Genomic DNA, 15685 nt, shown 5'->3' on the forward strand with positions numbered 1-15685 from the left:
TAAGGTAAAATGACATCAATAAATTAGAGTTTATGATAATCTGGAAGGTGATTTAAAAGAAGGTTAACCTCCAAAGTCCATTTAGATTTTTTGAAAAACACAATGTTTTTTTATGCAAATACAAAGAACATTCATCTGTTAGATTTATTGGGCTTCTGAAACTAGCTTCTAGTTATAAGCAATCTTTTTTTTTTTTTTTTTTTTACCTTTTCACCCTTTGGTCCTGGGTATCCCATTGGACCTTGTGGTCCTTGATGACCCTAAAGTAAATGTGAAAATAAAAGAAAAGAAGTGGAGTATGGAACCATTTGAGCGCACAAAGACAAGTCAACTAGCTCTAACAAGCCTTATTAGCTCAGAAGAACTTCACATAAAGCAGAGCAGCTGTTTTGACTTTGTACCACTTTATGCTGAGGTAAAATAAAGTCTTATAAGGCATGTTTATGTTAAATAACACTTACTTCATATCCCACTAAACCCGGTTCTCCTTGCTGACCCATTTTTCCCGGAGCACCCTGAAAATGATAGCCATGGGATCTGAGTTAGTTTCAGATAGCAAAATCAGAAATTGCATTCTTGCCAAAACAAAACATAATTAATAAAAAAACTCTACAATATTTCCTTTTGTTTATTATGACATAAATATCATCAGTTTCTATGGTCTCTTCATGTAATATGAGATGTTTAAAATCAAACAGTATATCTCTGGCAAAGAAAAGTCTTTTTCAGAGCAAAGCATTTTTTAATTATTTCTCTCTTCCTACTGTGGCATCATCAGACCTTTGCAATCAATGGCCGTTTTGGTTGACTGCACTGACGTTGAACATTCAAAAATATGGTTTTGCAGAAGAAAAACCTTTGAAAACAACAAAATATGTACCACAAATCCAGTAGTGCCTCTGCTTCCTTTTGGCCCGATGAAACCCATGGCACCTTGCTCTCCCATTGATCCAGTTTCGCCAAGGTGACCCTGGTGACCTTTGCTGCCCTGAAATGAATTTAAGCATCATTTATACTCTACATTTGGAAAAAAAAGTTTTGATGGGTAACCATGTAAACTAAAAAGTCAAACTTAAAATACCGTCTCTCCTGGTTTTCCCCTCTCACCAATTTTTCCAGGTTTGCCCTCAGGGCCCTGAAATTACATTACAGAAGTGACACACTGCAAAGATTAACAGACAGATATCTCTGAATGAACACATTCAGTAATGACTTATGAGTTTGATCATTCATAACTACCACAAAAATGTGCAGTTTGTCTTTGCTGTCATCCAACATCACTCATTCTTAATTTTAAAGCATGTGCAATATAAAGTGTCCTAAAGTGAAATGATTTATGCCAGTCCTGCTGAGAAATTGCTGAAACCAGTGTGTCACATCTAGTTTTTGTTTTGTTTCATGTTTCATGTCTTATTTTGAAGTTTAATCATGTTTTATGTTCCTGTTTGCCATGTGCATGTAGCCTTGTTTGTGTCATATTCTAGTCATGTGATCCTGCCATCCTGCCAATGAACTTACAACTGAACTGACATTTACCCATTTTCTTCCGCTTCTCTCTTCCTTTGTGTGCAGGAGACAGTAAGTAAGCTGTTGTAAATGCAGCGAATTGTCACATGAATAAGCAAATCCACAAAAAAAGAATAATAAAAATAATATATACGCTAATGGAGCCTCTGAGCCTCGTGACGCACATCCGGTTTGAAATAATAAGGCTCAGTTGTTTCCGGTTATATATATTTTCAAGGCGCTGTTATCACATAGCTAACTAAACGCCTCTTAAAATGAGAGTCCTTGGGATGATTTTAAATTCCAAACATATTCAGAGACAGGAGAAGAGATATTCTGATGATTACCATGTACAGACTTTTCCAAACTCAATGGGACGTTAAGTTTTAATCAAACATAAACCGTGATTCTTTCACCACAGGGTGCTGGCGCTCTATCTCTGATCGCGACGCTGCAGTGTGAAATGTGATGAATAAGATAAGAATAAAAATATTTGAGTCACTATTCTGTTTTTCACTGACAATCATTTGTATGTAATTCACACATTTATGCCAAAAATCCTAATATTCAAAGTAGTTGCACTGTCATTGCGTTATTCTTTAAGATTAATTAAATATTTAACATCGCATTTATCACATTCATTCAACTATTTCAAACACTGGAATAAAAGAGCACCAACGTTATACTGCTGTTTAATCATCAGCTTGGTTTGTTTGTGCATGTCTTGTATGCTCTTCTGCTCTTTTACAGTCAGAAAGCAGCTAGCGTGCAATGCTAACGGACTTACAGTGATTGTCATTCTGTTAACAGATTGTCAGAGGGAATCAGCGATGCTTGACAGTTTTAACTTGTTTTTGTTTGCAGTGCAACTGTGACTTAAAATAGTCTAGCCATCGTGATAATGCATTGTCACCCATAGTTACTACACTTACCATAGTAAAACCATGTGCTTTCTTAAGTGTGTTTATCAGTCAAATTCATTTAAATGTAAATTTAACAGGTATGAAATATGATGACTAAGAGAAAAACACTGCTAATGAGAAGACGAGCACTTGATGGCGGTAGGTTATTGGGTAAATATATTTATATATTATTCAGAATGCGCATTAGGAAGGGAAATATATCAATAAACATTTCAGCAGGTTGAATGTTAATGCAGAAAATATAATTAATTGTTTAAAAAACATTTGGTAGCCCTAAAACGTAGTAATAATCTAAGTTTTCATGAGAAGCTCTCTTTATATAAGTGCACTGAACGCTGACCGGAAATGCTCGAGCCGTAATAAGTAGAATGTGGAAGTAGTTGTGCAAGTAGTGGATTAGATTTAATTTGGTAAATTAGATATATCAAAGTGTCATCTAAAATTTAAGACCTCTCATGAGTAAAAATAAGACTTTTTAAGACTTTTTATGGCCTTAAATTTTAAAAATCTAATTAAAGACCTTTTAAGGATCCGCGGGAACACTGGTGGTAAGCAGCTATGGCCGCCACATAGACCTTTAAAGTTAAGGGCAGTTAACTGGGTCCAGCTGACGACCACTGCACCAAGAAGTGAAGACTCTCCACTTCAGGGCATACAGTTTCCTCGTGGAGGGAGCTCTGGAGTGAAGGATGGTCCCAACAACCTCAGTTGAGAGACCAGAGTTTATGAGCTGGGCCCCCTCAGAGGCCAAGCCCACAGCTTCCATAGTTCTGGGCGGGGGTGAAATATTGAGCCCCCTGCTTGGGACAGAAGGTCCCTCCTGATCGGAATCTCCCAGGGAGAGCCGTTGAGGAGAGACACTAGATCCTCTGCCCGGCTGGACTTGGTCCTGATGAACTCTCTCCAGAACTCCTGGGAGCAGAGCGATCGGGGAAAATGCATACAGATGAAGCCTCGGCCACGTCTGTACCATGGCATCCAGTCCGAGAGGAGCTGGATGCATGAGGGAAAACCAGAGTGGACAGTGAGACGCTGCTGCCATCAACCCCAACAATTTCTGGAATTGTTTCACAGTGAGTGACTGGCCTAGCTTTATTTGGCTTACAGTAGAAAGGATTGACTCTATGCGTACAAGTGTGTAACGACTGAGATGAATCAGACACAAATATTTGTTATATTTAACAAATATTCTTAAAACTCCTCACCGAATGCAAAGCGGGGTGTCTGCCTGACCCCCCAAGGTAATAAATCTAGTTGCCATGGTTTTATGATCTGAAACTATGCAGGCCTCTGGTTAGTTCAGTCATTGAGTCAGGCTACAAAGACAAGACATGAAGCCTGTAAAAACAGACTCTCCTGCATTAATTTATAGATGAACTGTTCTATAACTGTCTTGCAAAATGTCTCTTGTATGGTATTTTATGCATATTTTATGATAAGAACTACTAGTTCATGTAACCTCACTTATATATCGTGTCTTCCATCAAATTAATGCTCATTTCACGACTGACATTTTTATGTATGTGACTTCCTCATCGGATGCAGCGTGTGTTTGTTGCATTAATGGGAGTATAAATGGACACAAATCCACACGGCCCAGTTTAATCAGGCTCGGTCGTAAAAGCCCCCACAGGAGGAATGCTGTTGCTCGGAAATTCAACCTTCTCATTGGTCAGGTCAACCCTAAGAGGTGTGGCTTCGACCAGAGGTTAAAAGCCAGCGCACAGTGCTCCCTCCCTCTCTCTCTTGCTGATCTGACCGAAACTGCATCAGTGGGGGGTTCTGCCTAGGCCTGCCCTGCACCCCAGCCATGTGCTTAACTAGGAGAGAAAAGGACTCTTTCCTACTAAGATTCAAACTAACCATGCAAGTTTGTTATCGCTTCTTCATTCAACGCAGAAGACATCGATTGCAACTTCAGTACCATCGGACTGAATTCTCAGGACTTCCTACGGCAACAATGTATCCAGACGCTCTTCAAAAAAGGCAGAGGCCTAATGCAAGTATCGTACAATATACTAAATTGCTGCTAGCTAGTTAAAGTTGTGAACCTCCTTTGTTACCAAAGGAGCTTTGTAATGAATACTGATGATTCTTTCCTGTTTTTTTGGCTTCTCCATAGTTCCATTTTTTTGTCCCACTTCCGGTTTAGCTCTATCTTTGATCATTTTACCTATGTATGTGTGACTTGTGTATGTATGTGTCCGTTAGTTTAGTTATGTGTTTGTGATTTAGTTAATAAAACTTGTGCACAATACATATTTGGTTCTGACTCCCTGTCTGCTAATAAATTGCCTCTTAAATGATTTAGATTTTGCTACCAGCTCTTAAGTGCTGTAAATGCTAAGAAAGAATTATTTTTCTATGGCCATGAAAAATACCCTTCTCCTAGAATTAATTAATAATCAATATTGAGTGTTCACAGAATGAAACTGATTGATTAATTGTTATTTTAATGTAGCTACATCAAGTTAATCTGATTAACTGATTAAAATATTCATAATTAATCATAAGTAATAATCATAATAAGTTATGAATAATTATTAATATTTCCCCTTTGAGCTAATATCGCTACAGGTGAGAGATGTGCCTGCATCGCAACAGAATCTCAAACCATGCCTAGAAAAGTGGTCCTCTGAGCTGGAGAAAGCACACTCTTTTTGGCGTTTAACCTCAACCCCAGCATTTTCATGTGAGCGCAAACAACATCTCGATGCCGAACCCCTAACTGATGCGACTGAGATAAAATCAACCAGACGTCAATGTAGTTCAGAATGCGAATGCCTTGAAGACGCAACGCTGCCAGTGCTGCATCCACGCATTTGGTGAAAGTGTGGGGTGATACTGCAAGGCCGAACGTAAGAACCTGATATTGGTATGCTTTGCCCCCGAAAGCGAGTTTTAGGAACTTAGTGTGTTGTGGAAGGATGTAGACATGAAAGTATGCGTCTTTGAGATCTATCGTGACAAACCAGTCCTCGGACCTGATCTGTGACATGATTTGTCTCAAGGTTAACATTTTGAATTTCAGCTTCATAACTGACTGGTTCAGATGACGCAGATCCAAAATGGGACGCAACACCCTATCCTTCTTTGGAACAATAAAATAACGGCTGTAGAAACCGGTTTCTCTGCAGAGAGGAAGAACATGTTCTATGGCTCCTTTTTCTAACAAAGTTTTTACCTCTTGTTCCATAATCAGAGCCTGCTCAGGGCCCACCACTGTGGGCAGGACCCCCATGAACCTGGGCGGGTGAGGCCCGAACTGAGTGGCATAACCCTTTCCATGCTGTCAGATATTCTACTAAGGGTACCAGTCTCTCAAGACTGGCCTCTGGTGTTTTTCGCACAGCCAATCTGGTGCCCTGAAGTGGCGAACCGGCAGGGAGCAACCAAACTGGTCACTCTGAGACTCTCCTCAGAAGGGGCAAGCATTCTAGCACCGCTACGTTTCCGGGCAGACACTGGGATATATGCTTTCTGGGGACTGATGCTTTCTGGGGGGGAGCCTGAGTGGCGACGCTCTGTTTTTGAGTGGCACGGTACGAGGAGTTGGCTTTTGATGTGTGGGGCTGCTCCCTCTCAGCAGCCTCTGAGACCTGAGAGCGGTGGGGGATAAGCTTCTGGAACGCAGCCGCTTACTTAGTGGCCTCCTGAAACCTCTCGACAACAGTGGTGACTGCATCGCCGAAGAGGCCAGGAGGCGAAAGCGGTGCGTCCATAAGGTAGTTCTTGTCTTTATCTTTTATTGAGCTCAAATTTAACCTTTAGGGCCTCTCTGTGGCCACCAGGGCTGCCATAGCACGGCCGATGGATCTGGCCGTCTCCTTGGTGGCACGGAGAGAAAGGTCTGTGGCCCGACGCAAATCATTGACAGAGTCCGGGCCAATACCCCCGCCCTCATCTAGATCTCCTAGCAGATCAGCCTGGTAGGCTTGCAGCATGCTCATAGTGTGTAGACATGCTGCAGCCTGACCAGAAGCTGCATAAGCCTTGCCCACCAAAGCTGAAGTTGTTCTAACTAGATTAGTGGGCAGTTTTAGGGCTGACGCAGACTGAGGAGAGAGATAGCATTCTAGCGTCTCTTCCACCTTAGGCATCACCCCATATCCATGCTCTTTTAGGCCAACTATCGAAGAATAGTGAGATGTTTGTGCACTATGAACACTATGATAGGAGACCGGTTTCTTCCATTGAGGTGTGGAGATCGGGAAAAAATGGAAGGCCCCGACGTGGAGATTGTGCTCGCGAGGGCAGGAAGCATTCATCCAGTTTGCAATCCCCATGACCTAGATCGCCGCTGTGCCTCAGCAGCAGCAGGACCACAACCAAGGGGAAGGCGAGCCTGAGCGCCCTCCTCGAAGAGCGCCAGGCGGGAGCGGAGCGTCCAGAATGGAAGCTGTTCACAATGTGCACAGCCAGCACCCTCGATGCTCCACTCCCAAACAAACAACACAAAGATCGTGTGTATCCCAACTCGTGATGTAGCATGGGCAGGGAGGAACACACAATCTAAACTGCTGCCTGACAAACAACACCAAATAAGACAAACGATTCACAGAGTGCGCTACTGAAGACACAGAAGCTAGCGTTTCTCTGTTTGAGCATGCTTTATAGTTTCCTGGTTGTGACGTCACCCGCTTATGACGACATTGGACTGATTTCACATGTGATTCATGACGCAATCACACGGAGCGTTCCCACAGCATCATTCTCGATGCAGCGTGAGTTCCTTGAAAGGGAAATGCAGTTTTTTGTCATGATTCGAGCATTTAGAAACAAAATTTATGAGATTTAATCGTAAGCTTGGCAAAAAGCTTTGGAGAATTTGATGTTTCCCCATTCAAAGAGATAGGAGCTGCACTTGCATGCCCGAGAGGCGTTTCCAAGATGGTCCCTGAGTGAAATGACTTGTCTTAAAAGGGACTTTGGTAAAACTCAACAAAATGATCTGCTATTTCTAAATAGAAAAGAGCAAATACCTTGATGCCTATTAAGCCAGGATCTCCAAGACGCCCCTCAGTTCCTTTAAATCCGACGGCTCCTTTTTCACCTGTTTCTCCCTCCATTCCAATATCCCCCTTTTCACCCTACAGACAACAACACTTGTTGAGACTTAGGGTCAATAAAATATTATCCCTCCAAGCAAAGAACTAAACAACGTTTACAGACGTTTTTTAAAATCAAAAAGTGATTATGCGAAAATAAAAAAAAAGATTTGGTGTTTTTCCTGACCTTAGCTCCATCAGGACCGCTCAGACCAGCCTCCCCTTCAAGTCCATGGTCACCCTAAACAAGAGCTTCATTAAAAAAAAATCACTGTACTACTTTAAAGAGACAGATATGGACTTTAATCAGGGTAGATGCCATATTTAACTTGACACAAATGAAAACAATGCTGTAAGGGACAAACATGTAGAGTCTCTAGGTTGCATCTATAAACCATCCCTTGTGAAAAACAAGTACACTTTAGACTACTTTTAAAAAGAGTACTTGTTATGGAAATGATATACCTAAAAAAAATATACTTAAGTGTGAACTGAATATAATGGGTTTTTATTTTTTGGACACTTAAAGAGATAGGTTCACCCAAAAATGAAAATTCTGTCATCATTTATTCCCCCCTTAAGTTGTTCCAAACCTGTATAAATTTCTTTGTTCTGATGTACGCAAAGGAAGATATTTGGATGAATGTTTGTAACCAAGCAGCTCTTGCCCCCTATTGACTACCATAAGAGGAAAAAAATACTATGGTAGTCAATGGGGGGCAAGATCTGCTGAGACATTTTTGGATGAACTATTCTTTTAAATGCATGTTAATTAAAATGAAATAAAAAATATGTTATATTTTAAATTTACATTAAATGCAAATAGCTGAACTTTACAGTGTTTTTGACCCACTGAAGTAGGACTTAAGTACATCTTTATACATAATTTTATAATTGTCTTTGAAATATGGTATAAGTGTACTACCATATACATATACTGACAGGCATTCATGGTAAACTAAAATATTCTCAAGTGCCATTCCTATTAAAACTTTTATGTCATGTATTTAAATAAAAGTGTAATTACACATTTGTAATGAAGAAGTTGCAATTTCGTACATTTAAAGTATATTAACTGTAATACTGAATATCACACTACAGTTAAAATTATAAGTACCTTATATGTGCTTTAGTATGCCAACACATCAAAATAAGCATACTTCTTTAAAGTACAACATAAGATTATTAAAACATAATGAATCAAACTGTACTTTAAAGCAAAATTTTAATTTAACATTATTACAGTGCACTTTTTAACAGTGTACTCTCTTTAAATACACTCATTAGTAGTAGTAGTACTGTTTTTAAAAAAATACTTTTAAGATTGGAAGTATACTACAAGCGCACATTCAAAATAATTAAGCACACTTCTTTTTCACGAGGAATGTTTTCTATTCTGTCCACTGTACATTTTTGGAAAGACGTATTTTAAGTGTTATTAAATTAAATATGACATCTCTCCTGAAAAAAGTGCAGCTAAAATAAAGAAACATACTCGAGGTCCAATCAAGCCTTGCTCTCCAATATTCCCAGGAGATCCAATCGCACCCTAGAAAATGTGGAAAAAAGTGACTCCATTTTGTGACCAAGTATTGAAATTTCAACATAATTAATTTTATAACAATACTGAGACATTCTCAAATAGGATAATTATTTATATCCAGATAGGCTTTGTATAAAACATCTGCATATGATCACGGTAACCTCACTATGGTAAATGTTGGACGAGACATCATTACACAACGGCTACAACACACTAATCAGCATTCAGTAAAAAATGAGAAAACACAGCAGATTTCACCTTCTCTCCTGGTTCACCTGGTAAGCCCCGCTCCCCAACCTTCCCAGGTAAACCCTGTCACACAAACCAGGAAACTAATAAATGCTGAGCATTTAGCTTTCTGAATCTTGCTACAGTCTTTGGTCCCTCACAGCTAACAAAACATGTGGGAATAATGGATTGGTAATTAGAAACAAAGTGACAATGTGGGACAAAATCTGTTTTTTATTTCTGGTAAAGTATTTCAATTAGCAAAGCCAAGCTAAGTGTTGCCTAGTGCCACTTGAGGACATTATAATTGTTTACAGGAACCAAAACTAATTTGGCATTGGTTAAATTTGGGCGTAATGATAATTGTTTGTTTTCAATAAAGAGAGTAGGGCAGAGTGGTATAATGGGTAATAACACAGCTGGAGAAGTAAATAGCAAACTGACTTAATACTGCTGGATGTACAATATAAAACATATCAACAGATTACGTAAAAAATCTTACCACGCCTCCAATCTCACCCAATGGACCTAATACTCCAGGTGGCCCTTGAGGACCCTATTAAGAGACAGAAGACATTGATAATGCATGTGATGTCAGCTACCGAATCACCTGATGTCACCTGTTGGAGTTTGGGTTCCTTGCCACTGTCGCCTTTGGCTTACTTAGTTGGGGACACTTGACATTTGATATTCAACAGTGTTTTGATCTGCCTGCACTGACACCATTGTATGCGAACTGAACTGAGCTGGATGGTGACATCACTGTTTACTCCAGTGCTGATATACAGTATCTCACAGAAGTGAGTACACCCCTCACATTTTTGTAAATATTTTATTATATCTTTTCATGTGACAACAGTGAAGAAATGACACTTTGCTACAATGTAAAGTATTGAGTGTACAGCTTGTATAACAGTGTAAACTTGCTTTCCCTTCAAAATGACTCAACACACAGCCATTAATGTCTAAACCGCTGGCCACAAAAGTGAGTACACCCCTAAGTGAAAATGTCCAAATTGGGCCCAAAGTGTCAATATTTTGTGTGGCCACCATTATTTTCCAGCACTGCCTTAACCCTCTTGGTCATGGAGTTCACCAGAGCTTCACAGGTTGACACTGGAGTCCTCTTTCACTCCTCTATGACGACATCATGGAGCTGGTGGATGTTAGAGACCTTGCGCTCCTCCACCTTCCGTTTGAGGATGCCCCACAGATGCTCAATAGGGTTTAGGTATCCTCAGCTTCTTTAGCAAGGCAGTGGTCATCTTGGAGGGGTCGTTATCATGTTGGAATACTGCCCTGCGGCCCAGTCTCCGAAGGGAGGGGATCATGCTCCACTTCAGTATGTCACAGTACATGTTGGCATTCATGGTTCCCTCAATGAACTATAGCTCCCCAGTGCCGGCAGCACTCATGCAGCCCCAGACCATGACACTCCCACCACCATGCTTGACTGTAGGCATTTGTAGTCTTTGTACTCCTCACCTGGTTGCCGCCACACACGCTTGACACCATCTGAACCAAATAAGTTTATCTTGTTCTCATCAGACAACAGGACATGGTTCCAGTAATCCATGTCCTTAGTCTGCTTGTCTTCAGCAAACTGTTTGCGGGCTTTCTTGTGCATCATCTTTAGAAGAGGCTTCCTTCTGTGACGACAGCCATGCAGACCAATTTGATGCAGTGTGCGGCGTATGGTCTGAGCACTGACAGGCTGACCCCCCACCCCTTCAACCTCTGTAGAAATGCTGGCAGCACTCATACGTCTATTTCCCAAACACAACCTCTGGATATGACGCTGAGCACATGCACTCAACTTCTTTGGTCAACCATGGCGAGGCCTGTTCTGAGTGGAACCTGTCCTGTTAAACCACTGTATGATCTTGTTGCACCGTGTTGCAGCTCAGTTTCAGGGTCTTGGCAATCTTCTTATAGCCTACACCATCTTTATGTAGAGCAACAATCCTTTTTTTCAGATCCTCAGAGAGTTCTTTGCCATGAGGTGCCATGTTAAACTTCCAGTGACCAGTATGAGAAAGTGAGAGCGATAACACCAAATTTAACACACCTGCTCCCCATTCACACCTGAGACCTTGTAACACTAATAAGTCACATGACACTGGGGAGAGAAAATGGCTAATTGGGCCCAATTTGGACATTTTCACTTAGGGGTGTACTCACTTTTGTGGCCAGCAGTTTAGACATTAATGGCTGTGTGTTGAGTTATTTTGAGGGGACAGCAAATTTACACTGTTATACAAGCTGTACACTCACTACTTTACATTGTAGCAAAGTGTCATTCAGTGTTGTCACATGAAAAGATATAATAAAATATTTACAAAAATGTGAGGGGTTTACTCACTTCTGTGAGACACTGTAGCTTTAGAAGACTTGGAATTTATGCTTTTATGAAGCTTTTATGTTGCTTTTTTGGTGTTTTGAAGCTTGAAAGCCCAAGTCTCTATTCATTATATGGACAAGACCAACCAGTACATTCTTCAATATTTCTTCTTTTGTGTTTCACTGAAAAAAGAGTGATGGTGACAGAAATAACTCCTTTTAGCAGATGTACTTACAGGTTCTCCTAAGATGCCCTTTGCTCCAGGAGGTCCAGTTGGTCCTTGAACACCCTAGAAATTGATGTTTTTCAGAGATTTGTGAACATTTAACAGAGTTTATGCTTATAAGGATATTAGTTACTTCATTTACTTACTGTAAATCCAGTTGGTCCTGTTTCACCAGTTTCACCAATTTTACCCTAATATACAAGAGAAAATCTCAGTACTCCAGCAGAAACACACTTAAATGCTATACTGCTTGTTATATAAATGACAATCTATCTTATAAGAACATTTTGTGCAACTAAGCATTGAATCAACCTAACACCGCCTAGGTTGTGGGTTCGATTCCCAGGGAATGTATATCTTGAATGCAATGAAAATCGCTTTTGATAAAAGCATATGAAAAATGCTTAAATGTACAAAGTATCTTGATGAGTGAAATGCTATTATAAGGAAGAGTGTCAGCATTTTTTGAAGACCTAAGCATCAGCTAACCTTAAACTCTGTCCACCATGCAATGATATTAAAGTGCCAATCAGAAGTTAACTTAAAGGGTTAGTTCACCCAAAAATTACCCCATGATTTACTCACCCTCAAGAAATCCTAGGTTTATATGACTTTCTTCTTTCAGACAAATACAATCAGAGTTATATTAAATAATGTCCTTGCTCTTCCGAGCTTTATAATGGCAGTAAATAGAGGATGAGATTTTGAAGCCCAAAAAGTGCAACCATCATCATAAAAGATAACCACACGGCTCCGGGGAGTTGATAAAGGCCTTCTTAAGCAAAGCGATGCGTTTGTGTAAGAAAAATACCCATATTTAAAACTTTAAAAACTAAAATAATTAGCTTCCGACAGATGGTCGTTCGCATCGATTTTTGGCGAAATAGTGAACTATGAACTGACACATGGCGCACTGACGAACGCGGAAGCGCAGAGGATAGAGCAAAACAAAAAAAATGGTCATGAATTAAGAAGTCTAAAATGAGAATTTTTAAAGAGAAATGATGGAGGATTTCGATATAAGAGAAAAGGAGCTTGAGTTTATTACACAGCCCTATTTGTTTGAACAGTGAGAGGCGTCAAAGCTTACGCTACTCCTTCATCGCGCATGGGGTTACTCTTTTGGCGCAAGTCGACGTGCATACAGCCGTCTGCCGGAAGCCAGTTATTTAAGTTTTTAACGTTAATATGGATATTTTTCTTACACAAAAGCATCACTGCGTTTCAGAAGGCTTTAATTAAAGGATTAGTTCACTTTGAAATGAAAATTAGCCCAAGCTTTACTCACCCACAAGCCATCCTAGGTGTATATGACTTTCTTCTTTCTGATGAACATAATTGCAGAAATATTAACACATATCCTGACGCATCCAAGCTTTATAATGGCAGTGATAGGGTTCAATGAGTATGAGCTGAAGAAAGTGCTTCCATCCACATCCATCCATCATAAATATGTGCTCCACACAGCTCCGGGGTCTTAATAAAGACCTTCTGAAGCCAAGCGATGCGTTTGTGTAAAAAAAAAATTTAACAAGTTATGAAGTAAAATATCTCGCTTCCGCACAAGCCGCCTTCCGTATTCAATGTACGCAGAAAGTGTAAAACTCTTGCAGTTCACAAAGCTTACACTACGTCCTACGCCTTCCCTATTCAACTTAAGGAAAAAGTGTAACTGGCGTGGCTTGTTCGGAAGCGAGATATTTTACTTCATAACTTGTTATATATGGATTTTTTCTTTTACACAAACGCATCGTTTCGCTTCAGAAGGCCTTTATTAAGCCCCCGGAGCCATGTGGAGCACATATTTATGATGGGTGGATGTGGATGGAAGCACTTTCTTCAGCTCATACTCATTGAACTCTATCCCTGCCATTATAAAGCTCGGATGCGTCAAGATATTAATTAATATTTCTGCGATTATGTTCATCAGAAAGAAGAAAGTCATATGCACCTAGGGTGGCTTGAGTGTGAGTAAAGCTTGGGCTAATTTTCATTTCAAAGTGAACTAATCCTTTAACCACCCAGAGCCGTGTGGTTACCTTTTGGTTGCACGTTTTTGGGCTTCAAAATCTCATCCTCTATTTACTCCCATTATAAAGCTTAGAAGAGCCAGGACAATATGTAATATAACTCCAATCGTATTCGTCTGATGGCTTGAAGGTGAGTAAATCATGGGGTAATTTTCATTTTTGGGTAAACTATCCCTTTAAGAGATAAAACAAATAAAAACTGTAATTTTACCATTTGTCCACTGAAACCTTGTTTTCCTGGCGGGCCCTCAGGACCCTGCAGAAAAGGGATAAAACGCCAAACAGTCACCAAATATTTTCCATTGCAACACACTGAGAGCCAAATGAAATGATCCTTTTTTATTCTGTTTAATCAAACCAAAACCAAGTATTTTGGACATGTTTTGGATAAATCTTCAATGCACCCAGTTTCCATCATTGTAAGGTTAATAAAAATGTTGTGCTGACAATTTAGATGTGTTTCATATGTTGTTTTGTTCTGTGGTAGGGAAAATGCAGTGCATGCCAGCATGGCGGAAGCCAGTTACTTCATCTTGAAACATAGCATAGTATCACAATGCTGTTTTCAACATGCACTATTTTACTTCATACAGCTGTATCATGCACACCCAGATATACTTTTTGAAGTTAACAAAGTATGACATAAACACATGAGAATAAATTTGCTAACAATTACTAAGCTAAATGTTTCAAGATCTAAAAGTTAAGCTGCCAGTGAAGATCAATATCAAAATAATCATATGCAGTAACTAATTGTGTTTATAAAGAATTGTGAAAACAAGGAAACAGTAATATAAAATTGTTTCACCTTCATTCCCATCACCCCTTTTTCTCCAACTGGTCCATCTGGTCCTCTCTCACCCTGTGTAGAATATATGGAGGTGAGAATGGCATTAAGAAGCACATATGGTGTAAGAAAATAATTAGTTGAACAGCAGAGGGCACACTTGTACAAACAAAGACATTTTGAGTTATCAGAGGTGATACACTGGGTCAAGGGAACAAGTTACTATTACTATCTAGCAGATGTACATTATGGCATTTTGTCAAGGTTGACAAACCCATATCACAAAAGGACAACTCATTCAAAGTAATTTGTATGACTTATGGTCTTGAACAAGTCAAATCTCTGGCTCACCATGGACAAAAACCTGAATGAATGCAGCTTTAAAGACCTCTGTGAAACATTAGCCTTTCACATCATGGAAGTTCAGTTACAGTAAAATGGAAAGTTGCCATTATATTTCCATTGTGATTATTCATAAGCTTTATGAAAAATGTAGAGCCACAGCTGGGTGATCTCTGACTTTGAGGGATTTCTTTGTCTGGAAGGTGGAAACAATGATCAATGGGGATATTATTATGGCTGCAACCACTGTGGCTCCTGCCGAAGAACAGACGCATGGTGCTCCTCTGAGAGCACTTGGTTTTTTGAGGGCCAGTGCAACACTGTTGCCTCTGTTCTCCTGATCTGATGTCATTCAGGAAACCTTTGACCTTTCAGGGACTAATGACAACATTTGGACTGATTGAAATCAGGCCTGGACAGAAACTTCAATTATAAAAGGGGTAAAAATAAAACATTCTTTAAAGGGATAGTTCACTCAAAAATGAAAATTAACAGTAGCCATTGACTTAGTAGTATTTTGTTCCTACTATGGAAGTCAATGGCTACAGTCAACTGTCTGGTGGTTAACAACATTCTTCAATCTTCTTTTGTGTTAAACAGAAGAAATAAACTCATACAGGTTTGGAACAACTTGAGGGTGGGTAAATGATGACAAAATTTTCATTTTTGGGTGAACGATCTCTTTAAGGGTCTTTCTGAATCCTAATTCTA

General features: G+C 39.8%; 1 protein-coding gene across 3 annotated transcripts in view; it reads right to left on the reverse strand.

Annotated features, from left to right (window-relative positions):
• The window catches only part of col27a1b (collagen, type XXVII, alpha 1b), a 115004-nt gene that overhangs the window by 18767 nt on the left and 80552 nt on the right, over window positions 1-15685 (reverse strand). For all 3 annotated transcript variants that reach the window (XM_051894871.1, XM_051894872.1, XM_051894873.1), the window contains 13 exons: window positions 14654-14707; window positions 14057-14101; window positions 11962-12006; window positions 11825-11878; window positions 9751-9804; window positions 9279-9332; window positions 8973-9026; window positions 7665-7718; window positions 7412-7519; window positions 1082-1135; window positions 881-988; window positions 462-515; window positions 207-260 (listed from right to left, as the gene is read on the reverse strand). In XM_051894871.1, coding sequence (XP_051750831.1) covers window positions 207-260; window positions 462-515; window positions 881-988; window positions 1082-1135; window positions 7412-7519; window positions 7665-7718; window positions 8973-9026; window positions 9279-9332; window positions 9751-9804; window positions 11825-11878; window positions 11962-12006; window positions 14057-14101; window positions 14654-14707 — 792 coding nt within the window. The remainder of the gene's footprint in view (window positions 1-206; window positions 261-461; window positions 516-880; window positions 989-1081; window positions 1136-7411; window positions 7520-7664; window positions 7719-8972; window positions 9027-9278; window positions 9333-9750; window positions 9805-11824; window positions 11879-11961; window positions 12007-14056; window positions 14102-14653; window positions 14708-15685) is intronic.

Source organism: Ctenopharyngodon idella, chromosome 5 (assembly GCF_019924925.1).
Source record: "Ctenopharyngodon idella isolate HZGC_01 chromosome 5, HZGC01, whole genome shotgun sequence".
NCBI lineage: Eukaryota > Metazoa > Chordata > Actinopteri > Cypriniformes > Xenocyprididae > Ctenopharyngodon > Ctenopharyngodon idella.